We start from the raw sequence: 25,144 nt of genomic DNA, 5'->3' as shown, positions 1-25,144 counted from the left end.
AAAGCAAAAATTGCTTGCAAGAGGGAGCAATATAAGGAGAATCAAAGGAGAAAACTAGAACAAGATGAAGAAAAATTCACAAACCAAACCAACCAAACAAACAAAAAGAAAAACAAAATGCACAAGGCAGAAGAGGGAAAAAACCCAGAGATGGTAGTTTTATAATTTTTAAGGTTCAAAATGATGCTGTGACATGTGACTCCAACTGCTGGAAAAAATTATATTAAAAATCCCTAATTTTTGCTTTTTTTTCACTTTTATTTTTTTCTAAAAGAGTGAATCAAAAAAAGGCAGAGGTCTATCTCAGTGGGGGTGGCACATCTGCTTTGTGGTGACTAACACATCTCTACTGCACTAGGGATAAGTGAGGGTCTGCAGCACTTTCCCCACTTTTGACATGGTACCTACTTCCACCTCCTGAACTGGCTCACACCTGACATGATTTGGAAAAGAGGCTCAAATTTGGAGACCTGGAGCCTCCTCTACCCCATCCCTGCCTCTTCCTGCCCTGACTAATCAACAATGTTGATTTTAATAGACAGGCTTCCTTTGCTCGTGTGCTGTATTTTTTATGAGAACTTCAGAGCAAATCACCTTTGACTCCTGTTACCTCAAGCTATACAATGCAGATGTGCTAATTCAGAGTTTTGCAGCTCAAGGCATTTGCGTAAGTCTGCATTTATGAAAGTTAAAGCACCCCTATTCATATGGACATTATCCTAAATCTTGTGTGTTGTGATTGCCAAAAATCTTGTTTGTGCACTGATGTTCCAAAGACTTCTGTGGCACAAATTCAGAGCACTGGCATTTACTAAGATGATTGACATCTCAACATAGGCAGAAATTTCTTTTAACTATGTCAGACATAACATTTTGTTGATATTTTAGAAAATACATTTAGATAATATGGGGCCATTTCCTTTTTTTGCAAGAAAGATGAATGAATATTCACTGAAAGGCTTCCTGCAAGTGTATTTGAAGCTAAAAAAATCTCATGTTTAAAGATGAGACAGACTCACGACAACTGAGTGGCTTTACAGATTAAAAACAGAAGCAGCAAATTCTGACACTCCATTTATTCTATTAAAACCAACACTAACTCAGTTAAGATTTTCCCTGAAGAGAACATTTGGTCTCTTTAAAGAAAAAAAAAAAAAAAAAAAAGCTATTGAATAACAGAAATGAGCAGCCTACTCTGATTTTCTTAGTTAGCAGCATTCAGAAAATAGGCAATTTTAAACCCACTGGCACAGGTTAGTGTGCTTCTTTAGGTTCCCAGTTCGGGAAACAGTGGGAAAAGAAAGAGGCTGTTTCAAAGGATAATTCAAAACAGGAGCCTAGACTAGGCTATTTGCTCTTCATATGCTTTACATACTTGCTGAGTTGAAAGCCTGGAGATGTGCCTTTGGGTCACTGAGCTCAGACTGGGCTCCAAACAGCTCCCTGTAATCCTCCTAAAACATGGCATTCCAAGTTTTCCCCCTTTCTTTAGGATAACCCAACAGCTTTCAGGTTAGGAACTGCTTTCTGATTTCCAAACTGAATTTTGACCTGGCCAGCATGTGCTCATCTGCTGCTCTGGCAGTAGTCATTTGGCTTCAGGTTACACATGTCCTTGTCTCTGGTGTTACCTCCTCCAGTGCAGTAACAGCCAGCAATGTTGTATCCTGCATTTCGTAATTGCCTGGATGCAAGGAGAGACTGGCAGAGCTGATAATAGACTCCTTTAGCCCCTGTAAATGGAGAGAAGCAAAGTGCACTTGCAAAACCTGCAATTTGGATTGAAGTCTGATTGCATCTGTGTCTCAAAAGAGCTAAGGAACACTCTCAGATAAGAAGCTTTTTAATTTCATATGTAAAACAAGGTGAAAGAGAAAGAGTGGAAGACAGACTGGGCTTTTTTTGTGGCCTGGTAACAAATGAGTGAAAAACAATTAAAAAACTAAATTAGTGATAAACAGGAAGACAGCAACAAAAAGTTTTCTGGGAGATAACATTACATTTCATCCCTGCCAGACTTCAGGTCTGATCAAAAAATTGTAATATTTTGGGCTGCCGGCATTTCAGAAAAAAGTGCTACAAACTGACAAGCACTTGACACACTTTAAAATGCACTGATTTTATAATCCTCAGGCATCTTGGAGTAAGAGGGGAATAAATAAAAGGAAAAAAAAAAAGAAAAAAATTCAGTGTTTGTTTTCAGAACTCAGTGTGGAAAAGCAATACTAAATACCTGTCATATGCACAGGGTTCTTTGGTACACACATAGTTTAACTGGCATTTAACTTGGCAGTCACACCACAAAGTCACACAAGGCAGTTGCAATAGGTTTGCACCCTGCAGACCTATTTCAAAACTAGGCAAGGACTTCAGCTGCATTATAGATAGCAATATTAAAAAGGATGGCTGCTAAGCATTTCTGATCACAAGCATCTTTATTTTTCACCCTTCCTTAAATAGGAGCATACCTGATCCAGCCCTGGAAACTTTCTCATGGCCTATAGGCAGCAATACATAGCAATAAACAGAGAATAGGGAAGTTTTGAGTGAGAGCTTACCTTGTTTTGTCTCACTTTAGCAATTGATAGAGAAATTACCTTTGCCAGTCTGTAGTTCCCCAGCTCCTACAGGGCAGTAACAGTCTGAGGTGCATTGGAAATACCTTGTTACCTGCCAAGTACACAGAGTGCACCCACCTTGCTGCAAAGAGCATGTCTGTGTCCCTGACTTCTGCAGTGCTCAGCTGGCAGAGCAAGCACCAAATCAGTCTTCTGGGTGCCGTGACCACACCTTGCATGGCCACGATTGAGGCAGCACTCAAACTCCATGGCACAAAACTGAGTTGGCTTTGCAATGGACCCCTCAAGATCTGGGACATAAACCTCACCTCAAGGGCGCAGTGGATGGATGACCATTTTGCCTGGAATAGGCAAAACCATATACCTAAATAAGTGATTTTAGCAAACTGCTGACTTGCATCTCAGAATAAGAAAACCTGCCAGAAGACTGAGAGAAATGGTTGGATCATTAATTAATTAGTCCTATTATGGAGGGTAGTTCAGTTCCAGTACTGTTATGGTAGAGAAAGAGATCCTGCTGTTCCCCTCCTGCTTCTGCCTTCCATTGTGCCCAGACATGATCTAGACATGGGTTCAGTGATCTGATGCAATAGAAAAATACTTTTTTATTTTTACTTTTTTCTTTCCTGTGAGAGCATGCTAGTTTTTTTTTTGTCTGATCACCTTGCTTGCCTGTGACTGCTCAGTCTCTGGCTTTGATGCCACAAAAGCACCTGCTGGGTCTGATGGAAGAGGAAGAAAGAGGCAGAGCAGGACTGTTTTTTGCATTGGCAGCCTGCAATTATACCAGCTAAAGCTGAACATCAAATTGCAAACACACACCAGGAAAGGGAAATGAGTTACCATTTTAATTGTTTGCCTATTTGAAAGTCAACTGGAAATCCTCGGAATAATGGATTTTCTTATTTTATTTCAACATGATACAGCTACATTGCTATCAGAATTTCTACTTTTTGTGGCCATTCAATTTCCCATCTGATCTACACATTGTAAAATCAACTTCCAGGACACAAAATTAATTTAACTTCTCTCTATTTTTTTTTCCACTTCCTAACAGTAGAAATAATAGTGTTTTGCTATGAGATGTGTAGTTATTTAATTATTTTAGGTTTGCAAAATCTTTTAGCCTTTGAAGATTAAAAATGCTCATAGGTACCAAGCACTCAAACAGAAAAGCTGTTCATTTATGAGATGTTTCTGAAAAATGGTATTTCTTTCAGATAAGGCACCTCTGAGAAGGCGACTTAAATTTTTTTCATCTTCTTCATCTTCTTTCCGTGAACCACAGGGCTGGAGGACTCTCCAAGACCTCACCATCTATTCAATACCAGCTTATGCCTCCCAGTACATGCATGATGTGCTATGGGATGCTGTTTGTGAACTCTCAGCAGTTAACTCACATCATTCTGCAATTGACTACTCCAAAATCTTCCAGCTGACACCTTCTTGATTCCCTGATGCCACTGTATTCTACACTTCTATATACCTGAAGGAAAGAAATTTTTTAAGGTCAAGTTCCTTTATATTTAAACTTACCTATTACATTCCTGGCACTTTTGAAGATAATAGGATTTTCATGTTGATTTTCATTACAGTGACATTTCCTGCTACTCTACCCCAACTGGAACATTACCTAGATATTTCAATAGTATCTTAACCAACATGGAATTAACACTGTTATTTTAACAGTCATTACAGCAAGCAAAGCAATAGTTTCCTGGAAGATTTCAATAATTTTCCTAAGTTTTTAAATAGGAGAAAAAAAACCACTATTTAAATTATAACATGTTTTTCCAGGAACAAAGCACTTATATTTGTGCACACAAACACATATACACACAGGCTATGCAGACAAGCATTCTGTGTATCATCTTTCAGAAAAAGTTGGCAGAAAAAATGCCCTAAGTGGACAAAAAGTCAGGTAAACTAACTGAAAGGTGATATTTATGTTTGACTTATAGAATCGGATTCCATTATGACTTTCAACTTTGCAGTATGCCGTGGGAAAAAAGCCCAACTCTGCTGACATCCTTCTACAATTTGGGTGCTTCCACAGCAATTGCAGTGAACAGTCTCTTTTCCCCTACATCCAACTATTCCAGCTCTGTGCTTCAGCAGGATGGTCTTCCAGGTGGACTAACACAACTTTTTTTTTTGCCCACTAGAACCAGAGAAGAAAATAATTTTAAAAAACACCAAAAGAATGTGAGGAAATATATGGTTGTTTCTAAAATTAAAATGTTAATAGAATTAATCAACACTCTTTTTGTTTGTTTTATTACTTATTCCTGCACCAAAATAAATAATGAATTCCCAGAAAAACCTTCAAAACCAACTTTCTGAAAAAAACATTTTCCAGACAGCTGCAAACTTCAGTTGTTAATTTAGATCCCCTAGAAAAAGTGCTTTACAACAAGCTGTACATGTACATCACACTCATTCTGTTCACAAAATCAGCTCACATAGCTGCTAGAAACTGCTTGATTTGTTCAGCAGAGTGTCTTCCGTTAAAACTCTGTTAGTTTATAGTTGCAACAGATGAATACATATTATCTACCCACCTCCCAGAAACAGCCAGAGATGATTTCCCTGCGAGGTAAACAGGATGTGCTCAATCACGCAAAGAAGTATAGAGTGCTAAACTGGCGAAGTACTCTGCAGTAAAACAAAATAGTCAAATTTTATAGTGAGATAGTGATCATATATTATTAATACTCTGAAAAATAAGTCTTTGAGTACAGCTCTTCACTTTCTAAAGGCATATAAGTAGGACATTGCTCTTGCAAAGCCACCTGCAGAACAGCACCTACTGTCTCAGTAAGGAGTTAATTTCAGAGCCTACACAGGACTATGCAAATGCTCATATTCTCACACCTTTCCAAAACAAGAAAAGGAATAAGCAGTCCTCAGTAAAGTTTAGGCTCTGAATTTTTTTAAATTACCCCCATTATACAGTGCTAATTGCTTCATCAGAGGTAGGGATGGTGACAAAACAATGAAAGTGCAGCAGGGTTTGTAAGGAGATATCATTTTTTCATTAGACAGATACCACTGAAATACATGGGCAGCTCTTGTGCACAAGGATCCTTTTTCTTTAATTTTGTTCACCCTAAAATCAGCTTTCTGTGAACCACTCCAGGAATATAATCTTTATGTTTTCCCTGTAAAGTGGATGGCTGATTACCACCCAGGTCCTGGTTAGCTCCCAGATAGGGGAACTGACTTGACTGAATAACAACCACCCTGGGACTTCTGCTCCCAGGATTCTCTTCAGTCAGGTCGCTTCCCACAGCACTTCACTCCACACTCACACAGCACTTCTGCTTGTACAGACGGTCATAAGTCAAAGTGGCCAGGACTGAGTCTTGAAGTAAAAGATTTATTTGTCATTATTCACCAAAATTCTGTTTACAAGCATTCAACATGTGGTTAGCCCATCTTCTCACATGTTGACACTGAAGGAAAATCTGCCTTTTCCCCATGCAATTCCTGCTGACTGCTGTGAGCAAGAAGGCCTGGATCCTTTCCTTTGCTGATTCAACTCTTTAACCTGGCAGAAAGCTATTCACCTTTTGGAGGGAAGATTTTCACAGTTTATTTTTGACACCCTGTGACAGTGACCTCAATTACCTTACAAATAAGACCAGTGCATACCATAGCTATCAGGAGGTTAGTACACCAACCACTCCCCTTGGGAGGGGTTTATTTCATGATGGTTTATTGGGGACAATAAACCATCATACTGACTTCGTCACTCCTTATCTAACTCTCCTCGGGAGCTTTGTAAAACACTGACAAAGCACAGTTTTAGGGAGTCTTATAAGTGGTAAAATTTTGCCTTCAAGAAAGCAGCAGCAGCATGACAAACAAAGAACAAGTCTGCCACGAAACACAGGTGTCCCATCTGATGTGTCTTACACACAGGGTGATACTAATTTAAGGTTGTATTTCACTGACACATCCAGATTTGTCAGTGCTTTTGAGCAAGGAAGACTTTTTTTTCCCATAGAAGTAATTAGCTTAGGATTACTACTGGAGAGAAGGCACAGGGAGTGCCTTTACCTTACACAGGTGAAAAAAGTTACTGATGAAGAGTAGAACCGGAGTGAATTCAACGGGTCAGACTGAACCATCTCTGCCTGGTCACAATGACCATGGTACAACCTCATTACATAAAATACACCTCTATTTTTTATTTTTTATCTGTTCTTACTCTAAGGCAATTACAGAGAAATCCATATGGTTTTGTGCAATGACAGCCTGCAGCGGCCAAAATTTGAAACTGAAACTTGAGACTCAAAGCACTGCAGAATGCAGAGGCAGGATCATCCAGCCAGTGTCTTGGGGATGAGATAGAGATACCACAGACCTTTTCAGCTCCTGCACATAAAACCAGAAGAACAGTAACAGAGGCTTTTTTCCTAAGGTCATGGGGAATTTTTGGGCTGATCTCTAAAAATGTGGAGCCAGAAGAAAAAAAAAAAGTCATCATTAAAGAAAGCAGACAGGATGATATAGCCACTGTTCCTGATCAAGCCTCTCTGTTTAGAGAGGCTTGATCAGGAGCAGTAAGGCGCATGCACTTGTACGGCATGACCAGCAAAATGTCCAGCTTGTATGTCATGTCCAGCTATCCTTGCAAAAAAACCAACCTAGAACTATTTTTTTTAGTACCATAGCAATACTGGATAACAGATTCTTAGTGAACAGAAACAGCATTTGTTTGGAACACAGAGGAACTTCTGCTTCTCCAATTAAGTCAGTGCTTTAGAATCCTCAAAACACTGTCTTAAACAAGAGCTTTTATCTCTTTGTTGGTATGAGTAAGAGCATCTATCAGCTGGTTGCTCTAAGAATCAGCAGCAAAATGTCAAATTAATCCTTCCCCAAAAGGCTGAGAAGATGGCATAAAAAGAATGTGATGGTGCTAAAATAATGTATTGCTTAAAACAGTTTACATTTACTGATGCAATTCCTAATCTCCTGATTTAAATCAATACAAAAATAGATCAGGATGCTTACAGTTTTAACCTAGTTTAGCTCCTGAGTTATTTAAAGCTACACTTTTGAAATCTGTGATGAGCATCTACGTGCAGATTTATACTAGTTTTACAACATTTATTTTAAATTTATATCCATAGCCAAGCTAGTGCATCATTTTCATAGCCAAAATTTTCATACTATATGCATTTATTGCTCCCCAGAAAGGAGTTATTTTTCATGTAACTCTTTTTTAAATGAGGGTATATTTACTCATTAGCAAGTCTTTTAGCCTTCTTGATTGCACATATATCTTTGGGAATGTAAAAGCCGGCACATTTTGCTTTTGGAGAGACAGAGGAAAAAGAGCCACTTCCCTGCACACCCAGCCATGCACCCCGGGTCTCGCAGTTCGGTGGAGACATCTCTATTCCCAACAGCACCTGCCCCCTGCATACACTCTAAATTCTTTGACAAGCAAGATTTTGCAGGTCACCATAGCTTCTACTTCCAGGATGGGTTTTCTCTGCTTGTTGTCTACTGCTCATGTGTGCAAGGGTCTCACAGGTGGCACGGGGTGTTGGGGTTACAGCCCGAGCAGGGTTCGTGCCGCACGGTTTCCTGGCTGCGATGCGCGGCTGCTGTGGAAAATCTGAGTCACTCTGTGCTGCTAGACCCCTGGCGAACAGGAGGCCACGTCCTCCAGGGCAGCAAGACGTAGGCTTGCAGTAGCCACGGGAACAACCCTTGCTGGGGACTTGCCGAGGCTTGGGGCTGGGCAGGGGGGCTGAGCATGCCCTTTGGGGAGGTAGATAGGTGCTGGGGAATGGGATGCGCTTTGAGTGGGAGGATGCCCTTTGGGGAGGTAGATGGGTTTTTGGGAAGGGGATGCCCTTTGGGGAGGTAGATGGGTTTTTGGGAAGGGGATGCCCTTTGCGTGGGAGGACGCACTTTGGGGAGGTGTACGCGCTCTGCAGAAGAGGACGACCTTCGGGAAGGACACGCTGTGGGGAGGAGGCCCGGCCGGGGCGGGCCCGGGCCCGGGGGCGGGGAGGCGGCGGCGGCCGGGCGCATTTGAGCGGCGCGGCGGCGGCGGGCGCGGCGCTATGGCGGGCTGGGCGCTGCGGGGCTTGGCGCTGGCGCTGCTGGCGGCGCTGCCCGCGGCCGTGCTGGGCGACACGCCGGCAAACTGCTCCTTCGCCGACCTGCTGGGCGCCTGGGAGCTCCGCGTCTGGCGGGCCGGCGGCCGCCACGGCAACTGCTCGCAGGCGGGTGAGAGCGCGGCGGGCCCGGGCAGCTCCCGCCCCGCGGGGCCGAGGGCGGCCGGGCGGCGCTCCGGGAGCGGGCGGGGGAGCGGCCGCTCCGTGCACGGAGCCCCCCGAGCCGGCATGGGCGAGGGGAGGCGGCTTCCTGCGCTGCTGCAGTGCCGCTTCACTGGTTCTGTTTCTCTTCTGTTTGTTCCGATGAGGGCTTGGCTAGGCCTCTCCACGGGCCCCGTGGCTCATGCCGGCTCGCTGCCCCTCTCTCACGGGTGCCTTCCTGCGGGGTTCTGCCTGCCCGGGCCCTGGCTGCTCCCAGCAGGAGAGGGTGGCACCGCTGGTGACACCTGGGCACCCCCTGGGGGGCTGTCAGGGAAGCCTGACAGCATCCAAAAAGATGGGAATATCACTTCCTTCGAGAGGATAATAGTAGTGTGGAGTTACTATTTAATGATCATATGTCAGTGTCATTTTAAAAATAGTCGATGCTTTGCATTTTTCTGTGTCATCTGCTTTTTGATCAGAGGAGATAAGTGGCAGTGCTAGCACTGGAGGTGAGGTGCGTGGTAGGGTTGGAGCACTGGTGTGAAGGAGTGTAGGATGGGTGATGCCTCATCCCAGATGTTGTAGGGGAAGAGTTGTCAGTGCAGACTCAGTGCCTAAATGACACAGCATCCAACACCTTTGTAGCCCTACAGTGAGTTGTGTTTCAATATGCTGGTGTGTCCCAATCACAACTGTTTGGTGCTGCTGTTAATAAAATGTGCAGATACTGTGTAGCAGTGGAAAAAATGAGTATGTAGACCTACTGACGGGTAAGTGGAAGTCCTGAAATGTCTCGATGCCCTTTTGCACAAGACTGTATTCAATGAGTATACTATGGCATCTTCAGGAATAAATGTTACAATATCCTTTATGCATTTTTTGTGCTATTTTTCTCTTTCCATACAATAATCATGCCCTAATGTTTCTTTCTTTCAGGGCCTGTGGAGAAAAAGGTGGTTGTCAATCTTCAGAAGCTAGATGTGGCTCAGGATAGTCTGGGCAACTATGGTTTCTTCACTTTGATTTACAATCAAGGCTTTGAAATTGTGATAAATGACTACAAATGGTTCGCGTTTTTTAAGGTGAGTTAACCTGGTGTGTTCTACACCACTGGCTGTTGCCAGAATGGCCTGTAGTTAGGCTTCTCTTCAGTCCCTGGGTGCCACAGTTGGGACACTTGATTATCTTTGGCTCCAAGATTTGCCTGGATTGCCAGATAAAGGATTTCTTTTCATTTTTGAACATAAAGAAACAGCAATCAGCAGTTGGGTAGGGAGCAGAGAGAGGGAAGAGGTATTCCACACTGGTCATTATCTGAAAAAAATACGGATGCTGCTACTTTCCCTTCTGGGCATGCTTAAAGCAATTGAAGGCCTTCATGAAACTAACTTTCCTGATAGCCTGGATTTATTTTTTTTTTAATTTTAATTTTTCTTTTTTTTTTTCACTCTGTGGACCCAAGTCAAATAGCAAATACCATTGCTTTTATCTTTCCTTACAAATGTTGTCAAATGCACTTTAGAGCCATCTATCCTCTGGAGGATTTCTGGGATCTATAAATTTTATTTCAGAATACTACTCTAAGGAGCCATTCTACTGCCTGTAATTATTCCTTTAGAGTAGTGCTGTTCTCTTCAGTCCCTGTTAATGCCTTCAGGTCAAGCTGAAAACAGTGATGGTAGGCAGGGATTAGACAGGAGAAAACACTCTTGTTAGGAGTGCTGCTGTCCTGATGAGTGGCATGATGAATCTGAAGGGTGGTTTGGAGTAATCTCTGCAGGTTGGCTTTACTACCTGGAAGGCAGATGCTTTGTGCAGCAGGGCTTCTCAGCTGGTGGGTGCCGCCCTGGGCAGGAACAATGAATATGGTTTTGGTTGTTTCAGGAAGCATGATCTTGTGAGTCAATAGTAAACATCCAGGCCTTGTCCAAGCATAAAATCTCTGAACTTTGGCTAGTACTAAGGAGGGTGAAGAAATCACTTTTGCTCTAAATTGTCTTTCTGGGAGCCACTGTAGATGGTTTATTTTACAGCAACTATTTTAAAGTCACTGTTTTCAGGTGTTAATAAAAGCAAGTGATCCACTCTTTCAGGAGAACTGGAATCCTTACTGAATAGAAATTATGTAGAAGGCTCCAGTTTAACTGCAACTTCCTTGCAGGTTCCACCTGTGCTGATTTGGGCTCATATAAGGGAAAGGATTGTATAGACTTTTTAGCAAAACTACTGGGGAAGTTATTGACATGCTCATTGTTGTAGCTTAACCCCAGTAATGAGCAAAGCACCACTCAGCCATCAATGCGTTGGGGGAGTGAATTGGAAGGATAGAAGTGCAAAAACTCGTAGGCTGAGATCAAGGTCCTTTAATAGGTAAAGCAAAAGCTGTGTGTGTATGCAAGCAAAGCAAAATGAGGAATTCATTCACTACTTGCCACCAGGATAGCTTGCCACCATAATGAGCAGGTGTTCAGCAATTTCCAGGAAAGCAGGGCTTCATTGTGCACAACTGTTACATAAGAAGGCAGATGGCATGATTCTGAATGTTCCTCTTTTCTCCTTTCCCCAGCTCCTTCCCAATTTCTATGCTTGATACTTTTGGGCATGAAATGTCTCTTCAGTCAGTTGGGTCAGCTTTCCCAGCTGTGTTTCCTCCCAGTTTCGTATGCACCCCCAGTCTATCTGCTGTCAGAGCTGTCTGACGAGCAGATGAGGCCTTGGTGCTGTGTTAGCACTGCTCAGCTAAACTAAAACATCCCTGCATTAAAATCACTGTTTTCTTCAAAAATCTGATATATGTGGCATTATATGAGCCACTGTAAATAAAATGAACTGTCAAGACCTAGCACACTCTTATAACTGGAAATTTTTGAAATAAGAATTCAATCTTTTAAACAAGACAGGGTCTTGTACTTGAGCAGAAGCAAAGTATGACAGAGAAACACCTGATTGAAACATCTGTATAAGATAGTGAAATTATATTGCCGCGATGTGCATTCCTCATAGGTTTGGCAGGTGATAAAGCAAAGCCTGCAGAGACAGTGAAGGGTAATCTAACTGAGCAGAATTACTGTGAAACTTCTCAGGCAGGGACACCTCTGTGAGCTCACCTGCAGTGGGGGGACCTGCCTTAAAAGTTTTTGCTGCCTCCATGAGGACAGCAGAGCACTGTATACTGACTGTAGTGTTGTCCATGAACTTGGTTTTGAGGAGTCATCTCTTGCAGGGAGAATTTAGCAGTCGTTGTTGGACTCATCTGAGGAGAATATACTTAAACTAGCAGACTTTGGGCTGATATTTTACACTGAAATACAGAGTTGCTTTACAAGCCATATGCTAGCCAGTAAAAGAGTTGCTGATTATCAAACAAATTCCTGAGTGTGAGGAATTTAATCATAGAAACAGTGTGGCCTGCTCTGGGATATAAATGGATCTGTTAGTTGCCAACTTGAAGACAGCTGAGAGTCACTGAATGCTGCTGCTCTCCATACCTTGTGAAATACATCCCCAGAGGATGAGCACTAAGTCAAGTGACTCATAGGCACTGATGTCATGTATTGCATTGATTTCATGTGTTGCATTGATTTGCAAAAGTACTCTTAAAACACAGTACCAAAACTGTTCCTTGTTGCCTTTTGTTTAAGCTGAAAGGAGCTTCTGGTGGTCATCTGATTCATCTTGCTTCTCAAAACAAAGTCAAATATACACCTGAGCAGTAACATACACAATAGCTTGCATTTTGTGGTCATTAAATGTGTCTCAGCCCTTTGTAAGCTGATGGATTAATTCTTAGTTTTGAAGTTGGCTTCAGTATTAAGAAATAGCAAGCTTGTTTGGGTCATTGCTCAGTAATGGGGCAGCATCAACAAGACATATTTAAGTTAAAGACCTCTTTCCTTAAACACCATAGGGAGGATTAGAGCCCAGGTCAGTTACCATCTAATAATTTTGCTGCTGCAAAAAGACCAACAGATTACCAAGATGCAAGTCTGTTGCTGAGAATCATGAGGAAATACCACAGCACTTACTAAATGCATTTTTTGCTCCAGACAACTACTTGCTGTTATTGGGCAACAGCATGCAATGTCTCTATCTGCAAAACTCCCAATTTCACAACTGTTGGTGGGCACTTGGAGGGAGGAAGTGGTTCCTTACAAACTGTTTGACCTTGTGACATATTTAACTGTGCATATCTGCTTACTTTTAATCCAGTAAATATTGCATTACATATGAAATAGAAATACAGCAAGTCTGAGATTGAGCAGAGGGAGGATTTACCGGGTACAATGAGCAGCAGTGTTTAAGCCAATACAGTACTTTGTGAGTTTCAGGCATAGAAGTGCCACTTCTGCTAATTGAACCTCCAGTGTATTTTTTCCTAGTGTTCAAGAATTAAGCTGTTAATTACTGACAGGAATGGTGTGGGCTTGTCTAAGTGGTGACTTTATCAGAGCTGCTGCACTGTGTAGATACAGACACAGCCTGTTTGGCAGTGCATGTGTCAATGAGTTTTTAATAGCTTTTTGTTCCTGTGGCTTACTAAACAGACACCCACTGAAACAGGGTCTCATTGCCTTTACAAGATATTTGTTCTTTCACTTGAGGCCTGTGGGGAAAGGACTTTATACATCAGAGGTGTGGATTGGGTGAGCTTATAATTCCTATGTTTTCCCTCAGTTTACTTCAGTGTCTGAAATAAAGATGCTTTAACAGTGTTTTTCTCTAACAATTGTTGTATATACATTTAAAGTTTCCCAAATTGCAGCATCCTACTGCATTCTTGCATTCTGCTTCTAGCACAAACTAAGTTTTTAGTATGTGCTTCTGAAACATCCCTGTACTGAACTTGGATATGAAGTTACTGTACTTGCTTTTGGCAGAAGTTTGATCATGTGCTTCTGCTGAATGATACAAGGATTTTTTAGGGTTATGCAATATATAAAGCTTTAGTGATTTTTATTTTTTTTTACCCCCCAAGGGATGGCAAAAGAAATAGGAACAGTATAACATAAAAAGCTAGAGTGAAGCTGAAGGGAAAGTGGAGGCCAACTTGTTTCAATTACTTCATGTCTTTGAGGTATTTATTTATTGCTAAGGCTACCACTTTGGACATGAGACAGTCTTATAAGTTTCTGACTGTTTGTCCCTTAAGTGAAGTGGTTCTGCTTCAGACTCCTGAGATGCTCTTAAGCAAATGCCAGAAGTCTGACTTTCTTTTTCATATTGAAGCATAACAACTATTTCAGAAAAAAAAAAAAAAAAGATATAGGTTTTAGAATATTTCACCACTCAAGTTACTGGTTTTTTCCAGACTTGGTGACATCTTTGTCATATCTTTTTCTCTCTTCCCCAGTGCTCCCAAATTTGGTTAAAATCAAGGACTGCTGTTCTGAAACAAACAGGAAACAAACTAGAACAGTGACAGCAGTTAAGTTTTCAGGATATGGAAAAAACCCCCAAACTTTTTATTTTATGTTGCTGACGTAGAAGTGCCAGAGTTGCTAATGCAACTCAATCATCCTGCAAGTCAATTGAAAGTCAGCTTTTAACCTGTCTAATTTAGGCTTGCTCAACTGGCAGTGAGCAACTGCTGCTTTCCTAAAGTGTAAATCTGAAAGAACAAAAGTCAGAATTGCAGAATGTTTCCTAAAGTAAAGAAAATCCACCTGGAGTTGGTATTTGCTTGCATTTTATATTGTGTAGCAAGATGCAATAGTAACATTCTGGTAACATTGTCTACTGTATTTTTGTGTAGTAGGGCAGCTGCAAGTCTGCAGTTCTTATTCAATGTGTGCTTCCCATAGTAAAATGCATAGGCACACTTGTAAACTTGAGTGTGGCACTGCTGAATTCTCATTAAAATGCTATGACTAATAAGGTCTTCATCCTTTCTTGCTTTCCTCTTAGGGAGATTAAAGATTTTAAAAAACTTTAAACAATTATCATTTTTACTAGGACTAGAATTGAACATACAATTAGATTGTCATGATGACTGACACAGGAAAGGGGTTATTAAAAGGATACTTCACTGGAAAGCTTACCTGGGTTCAGTTACCTAACAGCAAGCTTTGAAGTTTAGCTACATGAAGGTTAATGTTGGCGTGGCTTGGCTAAATTTTGGCATTAGGCAAAACCACATGACTTGTTAGGATTGAGAAAAATATGCATTTGAAATAGAACTCAATTTTTCAAGGCTCAGAATTGGAACTATGAATATAGTTTGGGTGCCTTTCTAAAGGAGTTCTCCTAGATTGGTCAGGTCACTGGATGGAGTTAATACTGCAGAGTTCACCAGCTGATGAAATTATCATGTGACAGCTGCAGTCATCTTAACTCAAAACTGAAAACCATCTTTAAAGTCTGCCGAGAAATGTGTGAGAGCAGTTGTCCAGCAGTTGCTGGTGATCCCAGCTGTATGGCTGTTAACCTTCATGAATTATGTTGTTCTGGGGTGGGCTCTGTGGATATTTTGGGTGCTGTGCTGGCAGCTTCTGCTGAGTCTGACATTGTAGTTGATATCCAGCTGAGTCAGGTGTTGCTTGTGCAATGGTGCCATATCCCTGTCATATGACTTGCTGTTAGCTGGGCAGGTGTACTCATTGTCAGTCCTCTAAAACTGGTACAGTCAAATTTCCTAGATTCCATCTGTCAGTCCACCACAAGTAGAAATAAGAAATGTTGCATTTCTTAGCAAGGTTGTTTTAACAACGATTTTATAGTGTACCTTCTGGTAATCAGTGGCCATCAATGTTATGGCACTGATGAGGTTTTTTAAGGCTTGTCTGCCCCTTGTCTGTATCAGCGGTTCTCGATTAAAAGTCGGGGGGAGGGGGGGAAGCAATTATGACCTTATGTAGGTATATTTTCATTTCCTAGATACATTGTTATTTGGAATTGAAATTGCCTCTATCCAAATGTAATTCACGTGTTACGGTCTCAAAGTATCCATGTCCACTTTTCAAAGTCATTTCAGTAGTAGCTTAGTCTGGCACTCTACAAAAAGGTAGCTACAGAGGACTAGAATTGCTTAACTTTAGGCTTCTACACAGACTGTCTGAAATTGGTTTTTTTGTCTTGTTTATATTGAAGCATTGCTACTGGCTGTCTTTTCACCTCCTTTCTAAATTTTGTTGATACATGTGAACTGAAAGAAGAGTGTAAGAAATTCACTACATTCACTTTTCTGAAAGATAAGTTGCACAAATGGTGTGAATGCTATCTTGGTTCTCTCTCTGTGTCTTTAAAAAAGCAATGAATTTTGTCTCTGGAAAGGGAGAGGGATTTCTAGGAGAAAAACAATTTTTTTGTTGATGTTTTTGTTGTTTTAATTTGTTAGTTGGCAGATAACTCGTTGCCTTTTTTTCCATGAAGATAAGTCCCAAATCTGTGTTACTTGTTTTAATTCAGAATAACATTTTGCAAGGCAGGATTGTGGCAGGAAGCAGGCCTGTTCCTCTGATAATCTTCAGGTTTTCAGATTTAAGGCCTGTGTTTGTTGAGAATAGCTGTACTGTTTTAATCTGTGACAGCTTTTAGATAGGAAAAAACAGGTATTAATTACTATGGCCATGTAGAGGCAGAAAAGTGATCTTACAGTAACTTAGATGTAAAGTCACTACCTGTTGCTTTTGGAAGTGTCTGGATTTCTAGTTCTGCTGTTGTGAAGAGTGTGTGTCTCAAAAGTCATCTCTGGACCTTGCCCTTGGTATTTGGCCAAGTGTGGTTATTTCCCATATTGCACAATCTCGCACAGTAAGATAGGAAGAATAGAACAAGCTCTGCCTTCTAGTGCCCCCACCCTGCTCCAGCCAGCAAACACACTTGCTGGGTGTTGGTATGTTGCCTCTGCATCCTCCTGACTGGGGAATAGTACATTCCCATTGTTCCAAAACAGTCAGAGAATTAACCTTCATTCTGCTGATCGATAAACTTAATTATTTTACTGTAAGTTCTCCTTCAGATTTCTCAAAAAACCTCAACATAGACACAAACCTCCCAGTCTCTTTAATTAATCTTTTCCATCTTGGGGCATTTCCATCACTGTATGTCACCACCTTCTTCAGTAAAGAAGCTGAGCAAGCATTTTATTGAAACACAGTTACAGAATCCCTCATTGTACATGTGCAGCTCAAACAGGATGAGATTTAATGAAGTTTTCTTGGAAACTTGAATTCTGTATAAGTGATTTTTTTTTTTTTTAAATAGAAAAGTTAAAGGCTTTGTTGCATGGGGTTTTCAGGTGCCTTTGTAGTGTAACACAAACCACTTAAGAGGTGAGTAATGAGCAAAGAGCCCCACACACCCCCACAGTGAGACATTCTGTTGTCAGAGAATTACTAATCCTGAAAATTTATGTACCTGGGCAAAGCTGGTAACTGTTGCATGAAGACACATTTTGCTGAGGATATTACATTGTTGCTCTTCAGTGGTAAAATAAAGACTTGTGTGGTTGAATAAGGAAATATCAGGACTTGGGACTCAAGGCTTTAGTGGCAGTCTCTGCTGCAATCTTTAAATGAGCTGTTCTCAAGGGATCATCATTTCTCACTGTCTCATTTTGATAGTTCCTGTGAAATTGTTCTTGATGCTTTGCCATCATAGCTCAAACATAAAAATCTGACTGGAAGTTTCGTCTTTGGTTTTGACTTGTGAAACAATAACAGTGCATAAATAGTACATAAATTTTAAAACAGAAAGAGTGCATGTCTTCCTGTGACGTTACTGGATGACAAGCTTGCCATTCTCCCTCTGAGTCTTAGTTTCTCAAACTTCTGTGGCAATCCAGAGGTAGCTTAACTGGTCACATATTTGGCATAAGACATCTCAAGGCCTTGAGGAGAAGGTTGAGTACTAAGAGGTCTTTTAAATCTTGCTGAGAAAGTAGCTGTTGGACCAAAATAATTAGCACAGGTTAGTTGATACTGATACAAATGCATACTCTTTTGCTAAAAGTGCAAGTCACAACCCAATTGTCTTTTGCAGCTATTTGGTAAATAGCAGTTTCTTTTATCTTCTTAACCTCTGGAGTGTGTTTGGCCACTTCCTGTGAAACACAGGCAGGAAGAAGCAGCTGTGAGTGGGTGGGGAACTACGGCTATGCTAACAAATGCATCTGCTCAACACAAGTATAACTTCTTCACATTACAGTACAAAAAGGAAGGCCTGAATGTAACCAGCTATTGCAATGAGACCCTGCCAGGATGGGTGCATGATGTACTTGGCCACAACTGGGCTTGTTTCATAGGACACAAGATTTCTTCATCTCCATCTGATGTTCACATCAACGAGCTACCTCTCCAGAAGCCTGGGGGAAGGTAAGCAACAGATAAGTTACCTTTTACTGGAAGAAAATGTTTCATAACAGTGCGTGAGGTTTAGCTAAAATTGTAAGAAACAATTCCAGTAATGAGGACAAAGTTAATGACAGTGATAATGTTGGAAATAAACCTGAATGCAGAAAAACAGAGGACTTGCCTGCTGCATCACAGTCTCTTCAGTCTGTGATGAAGCCCTGTTATAAATCTGGCATGTCTAAGATGGTTATATTCAGTCTGTCTCAAGTTTCAGAAACCTTGCCTTGATCCAGTAATTCCATGTTTCTTTATCAGTACCTACTGGAAGACACTTCCAGATTTACATACTGAGTTTAGAGAACACCTTTAGTTTCAATCTCAGTCCTTTTCTTACTGTTTTACTTGGTTGGTTCCTTTGTTTGCAGACTCTCCCACAGGCGTTATGTGCACAACTTCGACTTTGTAAATGCTATCAATGCTCACCAGAAATCATGGAGAGCAACAAGATATGAGGAGTATGAGAATTTTGCCCTGGAAGAACTAACTAAAAGAGCTGGGGGTCTCTATTCCAGAGCTTCAAGGTAATAAGACACTGTTCTGCAACAAACCCCACTGCTGCCAAGAGTCTGCTTGTATTTGTCCTGGCTCTTAGCTGTGCTTAGTTCAGATGTTTAATCAAGTTTCAAGGCCTTCCAGTTCATGTTCATGGTATGCAAACATATTTTTCATTTGAATGATTATTCTGAGCCACTGCTGTCTCAAGCAGTTGGGACAATTAGAGTCACCTACCCTTTAGTCTTGCTCAGTAACTCACTGCTGAACTCATATATGCAGGGAAGCAGTTATCATCTCAGTTGCAGTCTCAGTTATCATTTCACTGTCCTGTCTGCTCATCAGCTGCTTGCCACAGTCAGCAGTTTCTGCTTGTGCTTCATCTTGGTTCTGCTAGTTCATAATTGCAGTTGAAAAGCTGTGAACTGCTCTCTGCTCCTAAACATGAATATCAAAGATTTCTGAGGGAATTCCCTGGTTACTTTGATAATTTGCCACGCCTGCAACAAGAGTCCTCTAGCAGCAGTAGAGTGTCTCAGTGAAGAAGCATGAAAGTAACTCTGAGAATGCCTTCAGGATCTTGCAGATCACTTAGCTGAGAGTGGTAATGGGGATGGGTACATCATGCGCTACAACATTTGAGAACTAGAGTTTAAAGATTCCCTTCTTTATAGCTGTCTTAGCATCTTCGTAGTTTTCCTTTTTCAGCTCTTGGTATTTCTGTGAGTAGGAATGGTACTTTTCCAAACTGTGGCAATTATATGTTTGTTGAAGAAGGTCCTACTGTAGAATAAAAATGCTGATTTGCATGGTAATATCATGCAGATGTATAGATAAAGTCACCTTGCAGATGATCTTAAATACAGTAACCTATTTGGAAGCTCTCTTCCACCCATGCAGTACCATGACAGTATTTTGTTGACCCTCTTGGGCATTCAAAACAGACCCCAGAGTCTGGTGTTTGTGAATGGCACTGAGGACAAGTATCAGGTTATGTAAAAGTTGAATGCAGGAAGCTCTTGTTTTGCTGATAGGAGCATCACTTGACTGCAGGTGGTAGATGAGGACAGGTAATATTCAATACTTCTTCAAAAGTCACAGTAAAACCTTTCCTCAGAGAAGTCTCCAGGGCCAGGTCGGTTAGTCAATTGTCAGTGTAAGCCATGCCTGTGCCTGAAGTGAAACTGTAGTTGCTGTCAGTGCATGCTGCCAAGGCAAAATGGTTTCTGCAGTCAGATATTCTACGTACTTTGTAATTGCAGTAAAATAACTGTTGTAGAACTGTGTTGCTCTAATCTCTGAGAGTTACCTCAGCATGTCAGATCAGTGCAGAAGTACTTGACCTCAGCAGCTCATGGATGTTAAGGAAACTCGTCCATTGGACCACCCAGGAGCCACTCTGGCCGTCACACTCACACCACCTGAGCTGGGACTGAGACCCATTTGCAGCCACACCCCACACTCACACCAGCATTCCTTACCTGCTTGATGCCAGGGTTCCAGTAGCAGAGTCTCAGATGTCCAGATCTTTAAAATAATTTGATCTTGGTGCAGTAACTAAATAGTAAAACAGCAGTTTGTACCAGGTCCCTCTGAGGAGGGACCCCAAGCAAAGGGGCCCCTGGGCTTTTATACCCCCAGCCTGAAGTGTGAAAAGTCTGGGGTCCTTTCTGAGTGTCCTGTTACCTGGCTGGGCCACAGGTCCCTGCTCCCTTTGTTATACAAAAGGATTTTGCCACCCAGAGCTCTTTGAAGCTCACACTGCAGGTTGCCAACTGAACTACCTGTGCTGAATGTATTCCTCAACAGTGTATAGTTAATAATATAGTTCCCTCAGGGAGCAGTTTGAGTAGGTCTTGAATCCTGCTCAAGTTTATCTCTTCATACTGACACCCACTCAGTTTAGATGGAAACTATTATAAATTGCGTAGTGTGAAGCAAGTCCAACTAGTAGAAGCCAAAGATGAAAACTGAATGTTACGTAATTGTTTCCTTGCCTACAGTGTGATATGTTTTTCAAAAATATTTTCTCCTCTTTAGACCAAAGCCTGCACCTCTAACACCTGAGCTACTCAAGAAAATTTCAAGCTTGCCAGAATCCTGGGACTGGAGAAATGTTAATGGTGTCAATTATGTCAGCCCTGTTCGGAATCAAGGTAAAAATTAATAAATAAAACCTCTGAATTCAAAGTTCTAGAGTTCCTTTGATGTAGTTTGTAATTTGCTGCTAACCAGAAGGTTTTGCCTAGTGTCTTGCAGCTGACAGGTTGCACCTTTACTGTGAATAACCTGTGGAAACTGGGCGGAGTCCTGGCTAACAATGCTGCACCAAAATAGGTGGTGGCACTGGCTTGTCCAGATAGCGCTGACTTGCTGGAGAGAAAGTCTATTACCACACTACCCTGCATAAACACAGCTGTCAGGTTTTGTCCAAACGATCTTAGCCAGGGTTTTCTGCACACTGACTGATGTACATTTAATTTTTTCCCTGATTTCATTTGATGGCAAATTATCATGCAGCTTTAATGAATAAACCCAGGAAATTTGTTTATACTCCCTCCAAATCTTATCACCCTGATAAATTCAGATGTTACTTAACTGGGAAGTTGCAAGAGGACATATTAGTGACTATGAAAATTGCAGACAATAATAAATATAAAATACTGGTAAGAACTTAGAAGGATACCATGCTGATATGTGTTGATTCTGTAGGGAGTGTTTATAACACTGTGGTGTGAGATGCCTAAATTATATGTTTATATAAGGAGGCCAGGAGGAAGCTCCATTAATGTGTCCCTTCCCTGTGCCACCATAAACTTGCATCTACTAGTCGCTATCTGGTGGCAGCTTTTGGAGGAAAGAGGCATAACATTAGCATGGTGGGAAAGGGATGACTTAAATCACCAATCCCTCATTTATGACTTAGTTATTCTGACAAATTCTGCCAGCTGTAGTCCTCGTAGCAGAAGCAGCATAGGAAGGCTTATGGAATTTCTAGCTATGTGGAAGCACTGGAAGAAGGCAACAGGAAATTATATCATCTTCTGTAGGTGTGAGTCCTGTACTTTCTCTTGGTGTGAACTATGAATGTCCCAAGGGCTCTTTTATCTTCCAAACAATTGAACACTCACTTCCAGACTTACCTTTCTCTGTGGTGTTGCTTCAAAGTTTCTCTAAATGAGAACTAGTCTGCTGTTTCCAATAAAAGAGCTTCCTACACTTTTTATGTAATCTGAGGGTCCATGCTGAGTGTGTTAAATGTCTGTGGAACATGCATTCTGCTCCATCAAATTAGAATTTTAGCTTTAAGGCTTTAAAAAAAAAACCAAACAAAACCTACAAAAGAGGTCGTTCTGTGGACTTTATAAATACCACTGTGGTGACGTGAAAAGAAATTTAGCAGCCAGTCCAGCAGAGTTCAGACTGAAATGGTTGAGTGAATTGTATTTTTCATGTTTTTGCACACATAATGCAGTGTTCTACAGTGTGGCCCATCTCAGATGCTGCGACGGTGCAGTGCGTGGGAGGCATCTTTCACTGCTTCACTTTGCCCTGCTGGGAAAAGAGTGTTCCTGTTCAGGCTGATTTTGTCCCTTCTCTTCAGAGGTGCATCTAGCTGAGTGAAGGTGCAATTTCACGAAGTCTTGCTGTTGTAATAGCTCTGCTTTTATACACCTACACAGTTCAAGAGAAAGTATTTTGTTTTGTTCCTCAAGGCTCCCACATTTTCATAGCTCTGCAATATTTGACCTTCCCACCGTCAGGAAACAAAAGGAAATCAGGCACCTTGATGACAATCAGTAGATAAAATAGGACCTCATCCAAGTAATTGTTCTTCCTGTGAGGTTTGTCATTCCATTTCCAAAGGCTTTAATGAGTGAAAGGAAGGTCCTAGAGAGTGCAGAGGCCTAAAGCTAGAAGCAATACTAAATTTTGATGCAAAAGTAAGGAGACTTAACTGTCTGCCAGGAAGCAGAAGGGAAATTAAGGTGCTTCTGAAAAGCCAGTGTACAATTACATGCCCTTGGGAAGCAAGGGAAGAGGGGATGAATCCATTATATTAAACATGCTATTTATACCACTATTTTCTTAAAAGTCAGTTATTTTAGAGGTAGCTGTAGAGGTGGAATATTTTTTCAACTGGAAATTACGGGACTAAATCCATTGGTAGGTTGAAATAAGAACAATATTGTCAGCATTCATTTCAAATAGCTCATTGCCCCACAGCATATGTGCTCCTTAAAGGGTAGATAGAGCCTTCTCAGCCCTGCTAATGTGGTCCCTGAAGGTTCATTCTGAAGGAGTAGGGTAATTGGATAGCTCTTAAGTGCTACAGCTGAAAAACACTGGAGCAGTACTTTGCCTCTTATTCTTGAAAATAAGCTCAGTGTTCCCTGAGAAGTTGTTAGAAGTGGGTTTTGAATTGCATGCATGAAAGCTAAATGAAAATTTAAGTTTTTGCTCTATTGATGTTCAATTTCTAATCACTGTCTAGTAGGTTTTAACTCTTTTCAGTGGACTTTAGGAATACATGTACCTGATGGCAGATGACTAGCCTTGTTTATGTTACTGACTGCTCCTTTTTCTCCCCTTCTCAGGCTCATGTGGCAGTTGTTACGCATTTTCCTCCATGGGCATGCTGGAGGCAAGGATACGTATCCTCACAAACAACACTCAGCAACCAGTCTTCAGCCCCCAGCAGGTTGTGTCTTGCAGCCAGTATTCTCAGGGTAAGGATGATGGTGTATATGGACACCTTTCAAGTAATGACAATGCTGCAGAAGGAGCAGGAAGTTTGAAAACTTCCATCCCTTCCCCATCAAGTTACTTTTTTCATAAAACTTTTTCATACATCTCCCTGTGAGATGGGAAGTATCTAAGGAGTAAGGTTCAAAATGGAGCTGTTTACAATGCTTACCTAGAAGGAATGGAACTAAATATTCGTCCACTGGTATATTCAGAGGGAGGGGAAATGAGCAAAAGCAATGACTAATGCTTTCCAGAGGACTGTATCGTTGTTGGGACAGGTCCTTGTACTGCATGTAACTAGCTGTTATTTCTGACAGGGATTGTCAGGATGAGAAAAGGTCCAAGTATTAGTGTTCCAAATATAACTCCCAGAGATGTGAATTTTGCCCTGAGTGTTTCAGAAAGCTGACTGTAGCTAACTGGAGTACTAGGATGATCTGGGTCACTGACGTATGTTCAATACCGTATCTGAAAGATTTAAGTGGGAGAGTCTCCCGCCACAAATAAGAGAATTTCAAAGGGAAGAAGCACTTTTTTGGTTTATTTTGTTGTTTGTTTTTTTAATAAGGTTGTGATGGTGGCTTCCCATATCTCATTGGTGGAAAGTATGTCCAAGACTTTGGTGTGGTGGAAGAGGACTGCTTCCCTTACACAGGCCAAGACTCTCCGTGCCTTTTCAAGCGCAGCTGTTACCACTACTACACATCTGAGTACCACTATGTTGGTGGCTTCTACGGAGGCTGCAATGAAGCCCTGATGAAACTTGAGCTTGTTATGCATGGCCCAATGGCTGTTGCCTTTGAGGTTTATAATGATTTCATGCTTTACAAAGAGGGGATCTACCATCACACCGGGCTGCGGGATGATTTAAATCCTTTTGAATTGACCAATCATGCTGTTTTACTGGTGGGCTATGGTAAAGACCCAAAAAGTGGTGAGAAATTCTGGATTGTGAAGAACAGCTGGGGCACCTCATGGGGAGAAGATGGCTACTTCAGAATCCGCCGTGGCACTGATGAATGTGCTATTGAAAGCATTGCAGTGGCTGCAACTCCTATTCCAAAGTTATAATGTAAATGTCTTCATCCAGTGCCTTGTCCTGAGCCATGAGAACGCACTGATGGTTGAAGATCCTGATTAAAATCTGTTCCCTGGCTTGAAAAGGTAGCTTAAAGGAATTTTTCAACAACAGAGCAGTTTCCATATATGAGAAGATGAAGACTGTTAAATCTGCTCTGTGCACTGGAGGCTTCCTCTCAAGTCTGACAGTAAATCACCCAGAAGGGCTGTTTTGGCAATGGTGGTGATTAGTTACTCATCGTTGGATGTATCTTCAATTACCAGTTGCATTTTTTTCCATGTGCAATCTTGACCTTCAGATCTGAGGGAAGTGTCTGCTATGATAGTCTGTAACTGCTTTGAAGGGACACTGTAGTGCCTTATTTCTCAGAAATCAGGAAGTCAGTGCAATTTGGAACATAAATGTGTAGGAAATGAGCAATTATGCTGATGAGAATAAAATTCTAAAGCTCTAAGTGTCCTGTGAAAACTGCATGTCAAATCCTTATGACAATAAAAATCAATTCTATGTTTCAGGCTGTTACTAAATGTTCTAGTTCTGGATTTTATTGCTGTGCTTCACAATTGATCATTTCAGAGTTCAATAAAGAACACCCCACTCCTATAGGAA

The 25,144-nt window shown here is 41.4% G+C and overlaps 1 protein-coding gene across 1 annotated transcript; it reads left to right on the top strand.

Annotated features, from left to right (window-relative positions):
* The first annotated feature begins 8,665 nt into the window (after nt 1-8,665).
* Nucleotides 8,666-25,144, top strand: CTSC (cathepsin C). Its single transcript, XM_063148824.1, has 7 exons — nt 8,666-8,831; nt 9,800-9,945; nt 18,008-18,174; nt 18,579-18,734; nt 20,746-20,861; nt 23,304-23,435; nt 24,023-25,144. Exons 1-7 carry the CDS (start codon nt 8,666-8,668, stop codon nt 24,523-24,525), a joined length of 1,386 nt encoding a protein of 461 aa, XP_063004894.1. The 3' UTR covers nt 24,526-25,144.

The sequence above is a fragment of the Melospiza melodia genome, chromosome 2 (genome assembly GCF_035770615.1).
Source record: "Melospiza melodia melodia isolate bMelMel2 chromosome 2, bMelMel2.pri, whole genome shotgun sequence".
Lineage (NCBI taxonomy): Eukaryota > Metazoa > Chordata > Aves > Passeriformes > Passerellidae > Melospiza > Melospiza melodia.
This window is presented reverse-complemented; position numbering and strand designations above follow the sequence as displayed.